The sequence below is a fragment of the Schistocerca cancellata genome, chromosome 1 (genome assembly GCF_023864275.1).
Source record: "Schistocerca cancellata isolate TAMUIC-IGC-003103 chromosome 1, iqSchCanc2.1, whole genome shotgun sequence".
Classification (NCBI taxonomy): domain Eukaryota; kingdom Metazoa; phylum Arthropoda; class Insecta; order Orthoptera; family Acrididae; genus Schistocerca; species Schistocerca cancellata.
In genome coordinates this window covers 573,688,238-573,700,441 of record NC_064626.1, presented here as the reverse complement: position 1 = coordinate 573,700,441, position 12,204 = coordinate 573,688,238, and the positions used below count along the sequence as shown (strand labels likewise).

General features: G+C 41.1%; 1 protein-coding gene across 3 annotated transcripts in view; it reads right to left on the bottom strand.

Annotated features, from left to right (window-relative positions):
• The window catches only part of LOC126181702 (tRNA (guanine(10)-N2)-methyltransferase homolog), a 178,484-nt gene that overhangs the window by 122,866 nt on the left and 43,414 nt on the right, over window positions 1-12,204 (bottom strand). For all 3 annotated transcript variants that reach the window (XM_049924791.1, XM_049924792.1, XM_049924793.1), the window contains 2 exons: window positions 11,337-11,582; window positions 3,247-3,381 (listed from right to left, as the gene is read on the bottom strand). In XM_049924791.1, the coding sequence (XP_049780748.1) occupies window positions 3,247-3,381; window positions 11,337-11,582 (381 nt within the window). The remainder of the gene's footprint in view (window positions 1-3,246; window positions 3,382-11,336; window positions 11,583-12,204) is intronic.

Genomic DNA, 12,204 nt, shown 5'->3' with positions numbered 1-12,204 from the left:
ATAACTTGTAGGTATTGATAATAGTTGGTGTTGTTGACAACAGGAGTCTAGGGTGAGGCACATCATTAATGATTTGTCTCAAGATTGTGGATGAATGGTCAAATGATTCAGCAGGCAATTTTCTATGCTGGTAACCCTATGGGAGTGACAATGTGCCCACTGTCTAAGCTTGAATGATCCTTCGAAGTAATACATACTACACAACATAAGATACCTTAGAAGATTCACAGTAGTGGTTAATAATAAAAAGTGGATAACCACATCATCTTTCCACATTACAATTCTGTCATGCTTTTGCAAGAAAACCATGTATCAAGATCTCGTGTAATAACAATGACTTGTCACTCTCTTGAATTCAACATTTCACTCATCATAGGGGGTGCCCAGTCAATTTTTTCAAGTAGACTGAGGGAAGGACATGAAGATGGATGTGGGGAATAGTAGCACATTTAGTGGTTTGGAGTCAGTTTTCTGAAAGGACTGGAGTTAATGTAAGGGGTATAGCAGCAAGTTCATTGTCTCAGAGTCATAAGTGGTGGTCCTTGTTGTGGGCAGTGATAAAGAGTCAAAGGACATTGTACAATTGGGAACAACTGAATGAGGCAGTGCAGCTGTTAAGATGATCACATATTAGTTAGGATGGAACTTGCACTGTCCAACTATCCCAATGCAGGTTCTCCAAAATCACTTCTGGAAAATGCTAGGATGGTTCCTTCATCAAGACTTCAGCTGACCACCTGTCCTACACTCATAAAGCATACTTTTATATTTCTATGTGTATGTATATTTTTAGCTAGTTGTTTTCATTGTATTACGATGACAAGGAGAATGAAAGAATAAACTAAAAACCTGTAAAGAGACTGATGTAAGAAAACAGATTGAAAAAGTTTTACCCATTCCCATGACCTGAATTATCTTTCTCAATACTCTTTCAACCACGGAAAATTGTTATGTACAGCAACATGTCAAACGGAGACAAAAATAAAAATACATTCTCAGAGCACTTCAGTAGAGTGGACCATGCTCCAAATCATGAGTAGAACTCTACCATTTCTGTCCACTGATTAGTCTTGTCAACATGCCATCAAGGCCATTGTGACATCATTCAAACATGCACTGTTATTGAGAGACTCAAAACATTCAAGGTATGCCTCATAGTGGTCACTCGTTTTCAAAAACATGCAACTGAGTTGGGAAAAGGAACTAAGCTGTTGCAGAAAGTGGAGTACTTGTTCACCATGAGTCCAGACTACAAAGGTATCATCTACAAATCCATACCAAGCTCAAGGGGGCTTAGCTTCTAAGTGTTGAGGAATGTCTCTTCGATGCTGCCTATGAAATAATTGGCACAGGACATGATCATTTTGGTTCTCACACACATATGAACATTCTGGTTGTAGGTCTGGCCATCGAAGTAATTAAGGATAAGGATAAAAGCGACTAGTGTGACAATACATGGGCATTTTGGAGATTTTCTAGAAGGTGTTGGGGGAAGCAGTGTTCTAGGGCTGAGCAGATATAGGTAAGTTAAGTGTCAGTGTAGAGCAAGATCCCATCAATTGTGTCAAGAACGGTTTCAGGTGGGAAGAGTAGGAATGGGTTTGAAGTATTCCAAAAAGTGATTAGCATCTTATGTGTAAATTGGGGAGCTCTATGTGATGGGTTGGAAGTGCTGGTCTACCAGCAATGAAACGTTTTTGTGTGGTCTTTACATTATGTTTCAATGGGATAGTCGAGATATTTGTTTTTGTGTATTTTGGAAGTGAGTAGAAGGTAGAGGTGCATAGGCAGGAGGGGTAAGGAGTTCTGAATTTTCCTAAACTTCGAAAAAGGGAACATTCTCTCCAGCATATCCTTGTATTCTGTTAACTTTCTGACTTAACCTCTATTAACCCTTTACTGTTACAGACAAGCTCTCTGCATTCTGTGCTGAGCACCACTTTGCCACTGCTGTACTGATTGCCTAATGCTGCTACCTCTGTTGAGAGACAAGTGTCATATTTCATAAACAGTTCAAGATGTCAAAATGAAGATTTTTGCAGATAGTAGCACGGAAAGACGCACATATGTTGAAACTTTTTTATTCTCCAAGATATGGAAGTAACTCATCTGCAGCAGTGAGATGGTTGGCGGAATGGGATGTGTAAAAATGACAACAGTGCTTAATGAAAACTCAGAAGCCGCTTTTAAACACATCCTCAGCAGCTGGTGAGCAGAGAAGCATGACGAGTTAACTTGTCCACTGCAGTCAAATGGTTAACAACCATGCTGCCTTTTCCTAAATGTAGATTTTCGTTATTTACTTAATCACTATTTTATTTCAATTTTTAATCCCATCTCTCTTCCTTGAATCCACATTTGCTTCTCATTTTGTCCCTTCTATGATTCCTCAACCTTGATCTCCTACTCCCTTTGAGGCTTTCTCCATCATCTTCGCCTTCTCTCTTCCTCACAAAAACTGGGTCTCATCAACCATTTCCAGTCTTCCTCAAACAATACCTCTTTTCTCCTAATGAAAGGAACATACAAGAACCAACAGCTAGGAAGAGCATTTTCTACTTTTAAATTTACTGGCCATACTAGAAATGTCACCTCTTAAAGATAAGTCTAACTTGCAATTCTGTCTCTAGTATTCTGCAACTGAAATTGCTGTTTGATGCAGTGCCTATTAATACACATATGTGTTCCTAAAAATTACATTTTGACCATAATACACTCATTTACAGTGAGTTTTTGATACATATGGTATCATAAGAGTAGTAGCTGGTATCATTTAAGCCATTTGCAAAATATGGATAGAAATGTCTTCCACAATGTTCCATAGAATCGCCTCAAAAGAGCTAAAATTTGATGAGACTATATAGGTTACAAAAGCAAAAGATCCAGTTTTAATACATACATAAAAAACAATGTCAAAAATGAACAAGAAACTCTGAAAAAGAACATCATATGACATAGGCTGGCACTCATCCAAAAGTAAATCATAAATGCACACATGGTGATTTCAAATATATATGAGTGTTTAGATTAGATTAGATCTACTTTCATTCCAATTGATCCGTAGTGAGGTGGTCCTCCAGGATGTAAAACATGTATGAGACAACAAACTATAATTCTAGAGTCATACCGCAACAGCATCACAGTGTGTTACCCACAATTGTTATGTCACTGGCAGGGGAAAAAACAGAGAGAAAAAAGAGCAAGAAACATAATTTTGATGCATAACCTGAAGTAAACAAAACTCACCCAGCGTCCAAAGAAAAGGTCATATGGCTTTTCAGGAATTCTGTTAGAATCCTGTCCATAGTATTCAATATACTGCAACACAACATCAGGATTCTTCAATCTGACAGGACCCTTTAATGGTAAGTAACTGAATGACTGAAACAAAATGAAATAAATGACCAATATATGAATATCTTTTAGTAAATCACAATTTCAAATTTTATCATGGAAGAACATGACTGGGCAGTTTGAGGCAAGTGGCCTATGAAAACAGAAACTGCCTTTCCAGTTATGAAATCAATTAAATATTTGCACAGAGCCTCTTAGCCCACAATTTCTCACAACAAATATGCATACTATTACAGGATGTCAAGTACATGCATTTCTTTAGAACACCAAATGTAAATTTTATGAAAGACAAAATAATAGAAAAATCAAAATTATTTTCTAATAAAATTTTCCCAAGTAATTCCAAAATATAATTTGGAGCAGCAAAATTGTTTGCCTCACTCCCTTGCCATAAATCTTAGAATAAAGTAAAATGTTGGATTAATGAATGGATGGGGAGCAGTGGGAGGAATCCCCTTCATCAATTTCCAGGTCAATTTAAAACGACTCACATATCCATGGCAACATTAAATTTAGGGCGGTACTGGTAGAGAGGGTGTAGGGAGGTGGGACAAAGAGGGGTATGGAGGTATTGGGGGACACGAGAAAGGGAGACAGTTGGCTCTCACCAGCAGAAGCAAACTGTAGATGGGAGGGAAGGTTGGTGGGTGAGTGAGAAGGTTGGAGGGAGGATTAGTTGCTGAGAACTGGAGTACAATCCAGAGCAAGATGGGAATGGATGGAAAATGAAAGATAAGAGAAGGTGAGCACAGTAGAGTGGGACGAAGTTAACACGGTGGAAATGGAATAGACCAGGATGTAAACTGCCAAAGGTTTTATGCCAGAGCCTTCAGAAATGAAATATGTGCAACAGAGACAGTTCCCATCTACTCGGTTGAAAACAACTGGAGCAGCAAAGGGAATGGATCCAAATAACATAAGCAATGAAGCAGCTGTTAAAGTCTCCTGTTGTGTGGTGTACAGCATGTTCACCAATCAAGTGCTCAAGTTTATGATTATCCACAATTTATTGGTGACTCTTCAGTAAACAGTAGGTTACTTGCCATACTCCATAAAATATTGAACAGTAGATGCATCTCAGCTAATAGAAGATGAAGACTGCTTATAGATATGTCTATTTAACTGGTTTCACACATGGTTCTTCCTTTTACCAGATAAGAAATGCCTGTAACAGGAGTGGAACAGGAAATGATAGCTAAGTGCATGGGACGGGTCTGGGGTTATCATCATCTGCAGGAGGAAGGATATGGTTAAGTTTTCTAAGGCTTGGGTGATAAGGAAAGTAATTGTCAATTGTTGGTTTCCAGTGGTGATAAGTTTTTTGTATCTTCAGAAGAAAGGAAGGACAGAAGGGAGATCAGAATTTAAAATCCTGTCAGTTATATTGTCATTAGAGACAAATTGGAGCAGTATGCAGAAGGAAATCAGCCATGTCCTTTTAAAATAAATTTAGGAAAACCACAGAAACATAAATCTGGATTGTCAGATGATAATCCAAACTATTTTCTTCCCAAATGAAAGTCATGAATCATGAGAAGAAAATGATATGGGAAACAAATTTCTTAACTTGGAACCACACTGTTTGTCTGCAAAAGCTCTGGTAACATTATCAGCATATTTGGATAACTACTGCTTCTGACAGTAAATGTGGGGAAAAGGCTGCAGTGGACAGATGACAGCAGTCAGAAAAGGCAGTAACCTTGGAGGTTGGTATATTTGATATATACAGAAGTTTTCATGGACCCACCAGAGAAGTCAAGCTCAATAATTAAATAATAAGTACTAGTAACTAGCAAACAAGAATGAGCAAGGACTCGACCAGGCAAGGCTAAAGGAGGTTAACTGCAGTAGAATGAAGCAATGAGAAGATATGCTGGAGAACAGGTGTCCCTCTCCGAGTTAAGGGAAACTGTTGATAGGAGGGAGGCTACAAATGACCTGTGTGGTAATAGTTGGAAATCATGTCTTTTTGAGTTATGATGTTCAGTGCGCTCAGCAACAGAGAGAAATGGACATCTTCAAGGTGGAACACCCATCTTCCCCTCCCCCATGTGTTGAGCTAGTTTAGTGGGGGGGGGGGGGGGGGGTTATAATGAGAATGGTTGTAGGCATAATAACCTTGGGTTTTGGATGGTGATTTGGGAATGAGATGCAGTTTAACAACAACAAAGCTGTAGAAGTCAGGAGTGTAATGGGAAGTGACAGTGGGAATGAAGCGGAAATACTGAGAAGAGAGGATTCCATTTAACAGCTTGGCTTGAGAAAGTCATTAGCAAGTAGAGACGATCTCATTTCTGGGAAATACCACACTCTAGCCAAACATTTACACACTGTATCTTCTTTCTGTTTCATAATGAACTACTAAATAACATCAAAAGCTAACTCCAAGATGAAATCTATAGATAGCTTATTTACCCTCCAACGTCAAATTTCCCAATAGTTTGCCACAACAAATCGTAGTTAAAGAGGCATTCTGGAAAGATATTTAATGCAGTGTATGTTAGCTTCACTACAAGCTTAATGTTCTTGGTATTTTCATTCCTAAATTTCAGTTGTTTAATGTCTTGTGTGCTCAAATTGCAGCATTTATGAGTTCACTTGACAAAACAGCGATGTTGCCATGACATCAGGGATCTTGTGCTGTGATTGGCTGGCATGAGTGACCCCATGGTAGTTTACATACCATATTATCCTTGTGTATTATGAAAATATGCATTTTAAGTGAAATAGCAGACACAACCACTCAGCTGCATTTTATATGCTGCTCTATTAAAACTGTGTGTATACCATAGCCTGTGTTTGTTTTTGATTCATGTTTACATCAGGTCTGGGTGCACCAACTTCCTCCACTTCCATCCTGACCTCATGCTCCAAATTTTTACCTGATAAATTGCACAATGAATTCATATCATGTTGTTTTCAAATTCGTGGTATGCTGCTGTTAATTGCAAAAAAGAAAAACTTACTGAACTCATGCATAATACAGTCAGAAAAAGGAAGTTGCTAGTAATCAAACAATGGAAAATCCAGGATGGAACAGAACAATGATGTGAAAAAGAAAGTTCCTACTCACCATATAGTGGAGATGCTGACTCGCAGATAGGCACAACAAAAAGACTGACACACATGTAGCTTTCAGCCAGTAAGGCATTCGTCAGAATTAGATGGCCAACACACACAAACACACTCACGCAAATGCAGCTCACACACACGTCTGCAGTCTCACACAGCTGCGGCCACACTGTGAGCACCAACACTGGTGCATGATGGGAGTGGCGACTGGGTGGGGATAGGGAGGAGGCTGGGATGGGGAGGGATAGTAGGGCAGGTGTGGCCAACACTGACATGCTGTTGGGGAGTGCGGAGGAATGAAGTGGAAAGAGAGTACGGCAGCTATGTGCAGTTGGAAGGTTAGATAGAGGAAGCACAGAGGTGGGGGGATAATGGAAAAGGAGAGAAGTAAAAAGACTGGGTGCAATGGAGGGATTAGGGCTGTATAGTGCTAGAATGGGAACAGAGAAGGGGCTGGATGGGAAAGGACAATGACTAACAAAGGTTGAAGCTACGAGGGTTATAGGAATGTAGGATATATTACAGGGAAAGTTCCCACCTGAGCATTTCAGAAAAACTGGTGTCGGAGGGAAGGATCCATGTGGCATAGGCTGTGAAACAGTCATTGAAATGAAGAATGTCATTGTTTGGCAGTGTGCACAGCAACATGGTGGTCCACTTGCCTCTAGGCCACAGTTTGTCGGTGGCCATTCATGCAAACAGAAGTTTGTAGGTTGTCATGCCCACATAGAATGCAGCACAGTGGTTGCAGCTTAGCTTGTAGTTCATATGACTGGTTTCACAGGTAGCCCTGCCTTTGATGGGATGGGTGATGTTTGTGACTAGACTGGAGTAGGTGGTGGGAGAATGTATAGGACAGGTCTTGCACCTAGGTGTATTACAGGTGTATGAGCCATGAGGTAAGGGGTTGAGAGCAGGGGTTGTGTAGGGATGGATGAGTATATTGTGTAGGTTCGGTGGACGGCAGAACACCACAGTGGGTGGAGGTGGGAAGGATAGTGGGCAGGACATTTCTCATTTCAGAGCACGATGAGAAGTAGTCGAAACCCTGGTGGAGAATGTAATTCAGTTGCTCCAGTCCTGGGTGGTACTGAGTTACAAGGGGAATGCACCTCTGTGGCCAGATGGTGGGACTTTGTGAGGTGGTGGAATATTGGAAAGATAAGGCATGGGAGATTTGTTTTTGTACAAGGTTGGGATGATAATCATGGTTTGTGAAGACCCTCAGTATATTTCGAGAGGGACCACTCATCACTGCAGGTGCAATGACCACAGGTGGATAGGCTGTATAGAAAGGTCTTCTTGATATGGAAAGGTTGCAGCTGCCAAAGTGGAGGTATTGTTGGTAGTTAGTAGGTTTGATATGGACGGAGGCACTGATGTAGCCGTCTTTGAGGTTGAGGTCAACATCTAGGAAGGTGCTTGTTGGTTTGAGTAGGGCCAGGTGAAGCAAATGGAGGAGAAGTTGTTGAGGTTCTGGAGGAATATGGATAGGGTGTCCTCAACCTCGATCCAAATCGCAAAGATGTCATCAATGAATCTGAACCAGGCGAGGGGTTTAGGATTCTGGGTGTTTAGGAAGGATTCCTCTAGATGGTCCATCAATAGGTTGGCATAGGATGATGCCATGCAGGTGCCCATAGCCGTACTGTGGATTTGTTTGTAGGTAATGCCTCCAAAGGAGAAGTAATTGTGGGTCAGGATATAATTGGTCATGGTCACTAGGAAGGAGGTAGTTGGTTTGGAAGCTGTCGGGCATTGGGAAAGGTAGTGTTCAATAGCGGTAAGACCTTGGGCATTAGGAATGTTAGTGTAAAGGGAGGTGGCATCAACAGTGACAAGCAGGGCACTGTTTGGTAAAGGGGCAGGAACTGTGGAGAGTTGGTGGAAGAAATGGTTGGTATCTTTTATGTAGGAGGGTAGGTGCCGGGTAATAAGTTGAAGGTATTGTTCTTATTACCCGGAACATACCCTCCTATATAAAAGATACCAACCATTTCCTCCACCAACTCTCCACAGTTCCTGTCCCTTTACCACACAGTGCCCTGCTCGTCACTATTGATGCCACCTCCCTTTACACTAACATCCCTAATGGACACGGCCTTACTGCTATTGAACACTACCTTTTCCAATGCCTGATAGATCCCAAGCCAACTACCTCCTTCCTAGTCACCATGACCAACTATATCCTCAACCACAATTACTTTTCCTTTGAAGGTATTACCTACACAAATCCATAGTATGGCTAGGGGCACTTGCATGGTGCCATCCTATGCCACCCTATTCATGGACCATCTAGAGGAATCCTTCATAATCACCCAGAATCCTAAATCCCTCACGTGGTTCAGATTCACTGATTACATCTTTGTGATTTAGATCGAAGGTGCGGACACCCTATCCATATTCCTCCAGAACCTTAACAACTTCTCCTCTATTGGCTTCACCTGGTCCTACTCAACCCAACAAGCCACCTTCCTAGATGTTGACCTCCACCTCAAAGATGGCTACATCAGTACGTCCGCCCATATCAAACCTACTAACCACCAAAAATACCTCCACTTTGATAGCTGCCTCCCATTCCATACTAAGAAGTCCCTTCCATACAACCTATCCTCACATGGTCACCACATCTGCAGTGATGAGTGGTCCCTTTCGAAATATACTGGGGGTCTCACTGAAGCCTTCACAAACCACGATTATCCTCCCAACCTTGTACAAAAACAAATCTCGCATGCCTTACCTTTCCAATCTCCCACCACCTCACAAAGTACCACTGTCAGGCCACAGAGGAGCATTCCCTTTGTAACTCAGTACCACCCAGGACTGGAGCAACTGAATTACTTTCTCCACCAGGGTTTTGGCTACCTCTCGTCATGCCCTGAAATGAGAAATGTCATGCCCACTATCCTTCCCATCCTTCCCACAGTGGTATTCTGCCATCCACCGAACCTACACAATATACTCGTCCATCCCTATACAACCCCTGCTCTCAAACCCTTACCTTATGACTCATACCCCTGTAATAGACCTAGATGCCAGACCCGTCCCATACATCCTCCCACTACCACCTACTCAATCTAGTCACAAACATCACCCATCCCATCAAAGGCAGGGCTACCTATGAAACCAGTCATGTGAACTACAAGCTAGGCTGCAACCACTGTGCTGCATTCTATGTGGGAATGACAACCTGTCTGCATGAATGGCCGACGACAAACTGTGGCCTAAAGACAAGTGGACCACCATGTTGCTGTGCACATTGCCAAACAATGACATTCTTCATTTCAATGACTGCTTCACAGCCTGTGCCACATGGAACCTCTAACACCAGCTTTTCTGAATTGCGCAGGTGGAAACTTTCCCTGCAATATATCCTATGTTCCCGTAACCCTCATAGCTTCAACCTTCGTTAGTCATTGTCCTCTCCCATCCAGCCCCTTTTCTGTTCCCATTCCAGCACTATATACAGCTCCCATTCCTCCATTATTGCACCCAGTCTTTTTACTTCTCTCCTTTTCCATTATCTCCCCCCCCCCCGCCCCCACACTCCCCACCTCTCTGCTCCCTCCGTCTAATCTGCCAACTGCGCACAGCTGCCCAACCCTCTTTCCACCTCATCCCTCTGCACTCCCCAACAGTATGTCACTGTCCGCCACCATGTCTACCCCACTATCCCTCCCCCTCCCCGCTCCAGCCTTCTCCTTAGCCCCACCCAGTCGCCACTGCCACCACGCACCAGTGGTGCTGCTCATAGTGCGGCCTCAGCTGCGTGAGACTCCAGTCGTGTGTGAGAGTTGCATTTGCGTGAGTGTGTATGTCTGTGTTTGCTGTCTAATTCTGACAAATGCCTTACTGGCCAAAAGGTATATTTGTGACAGTCTTTCTGTTGTGCCTTATCTGTGACCCAGCATCTCCATTACATGGTGAGTAACAACTTCCCATTTCACAGTGCACGTTATCTGCAAATGCAGACAGCAGGCAAGGGAACTAAAATAATGACAGATATTTCACCCACGGGTTATATTTCGCATGCTTTTTACTTAAATCATTCGTAAAATTCTCACTAAGTAGCGATACTTACGTTCCATACTCTAGTGCACTATAGCTGGACATTTACAAACTTATTCCAACAGTTCATGGCAGAAAGAAAAACACTGTCTACGACACTATCAAAACAATAATACTAAATGTCAATTAATGACACATCAAAGCATAATAGAGATACACCGAGACAGCAATTCAATAACAAAGTTCCACCAACTCTGCTCACACCCTTTTGATGTAAGTAGTTGAATGCGAAAATCGTGTGCATATCGGTAGGATACCCTTAGGATGAAACACCAGAGCCTTTGGGATGCCCATAAGAGCTAAATTTAAAGGAATCTGTGTCCTCAAACTGCTGCTACATAGAGCTAAGCGGCATTTCAAGATGCTGCCGTAAGACTAGCTACTACCTGTTTGAAAAACATCACTTGGAATCACACATCAACAATTCCAAAAATGAAGACCTGCATTATTCAAATCCACGCAGGAAATTCTGTAATACGTTCCTGAGAAATTTATTTTAATATATATTTTGGGGCAGCTCCGCCTCAGAGCCTTTAATTATAAGCTGCACCTGCGTTTTGTTCACAGCCAGATTTTGAAGAAATTGCCTGTTATTAACTGCAACACATCTGGGATACAGCAAATGATCTACAAATTTATACATGCGTCATGAAAACAATTTAAAAAAGTGCAATAAAATATTTAGTTCATTCGAGAATTGTAATCAATTTTCTTCATGAATGAAAGAAATAAATTTAAATAATTGTGAAGTATAGCCATTTTTTGTCTTCTAAATTTACTACCTTCTAGCTGAGATACCAAACACTTCATTTTCTACATTCTGAAATAGATTTAAAACATGCCTCAATTTTAGAGACTTTTTCTTCCTGAGTTTGACTATTGCAGAAGGTTTCCACTTTGATCTTGAATGAGAGGTTATCTTGGAGAAATGGTTTCATCCTTTCATGTGGATATGACTTCAGATTCCTGTGCAGCTCTTCATCTGTCTTAGCACGTGCCCACAATTCCAAACACCATCTGAGAGCCACAGATCTCGAAGCTATTTGAAGAGCTGCCTCTTCATCATGCAAATCAATTATGCAGTATGGCTGCAACAAAGATACACATAACATTAAAAAAATAGAGGGGTTCAGAATAGGATCAGAACATACAAAGGTTGACAGACCATAATACAAACTAACCTGAAATATATTAATAAAGGATTAAGTGCAATCTACACATTATAAGACAATGAAAGTTTATTGTGTCAAACATTGATATGAGATATCTTAATGGTAAGAACTCATCTTATAATGATGATATAGTCAACAAACATAAAGGATACTTTCAATCTCTGGAAAAACATGGAAGATAATTTTAGCTGTAATCTAACACATATTCTGTGATTTTGTGGAAGATGAATTTTGTAATTGATCAGCATTATGATGATTGGCTTGATGCACTTGTGAACTACTTCCTATTCTGTACTAGTCTCATCATGTCTACATAACAATTACATAAAATTACCTCACGATCTGCGATAATAATTATAGCATTTGCTGCCACTGTAATTTTTTGCCACAACTGCTTTTCCCAGTATCATAGTATCAAGCTGTGGATGCCTTATCAGATGTGAAACAAACAGTAACTATTTTTGACAATTTTGAACACCACTTTTCTTCCTTTTTTTTTAATTACATTTTCTTAACAGTGTACTTCATATTCTCCCAC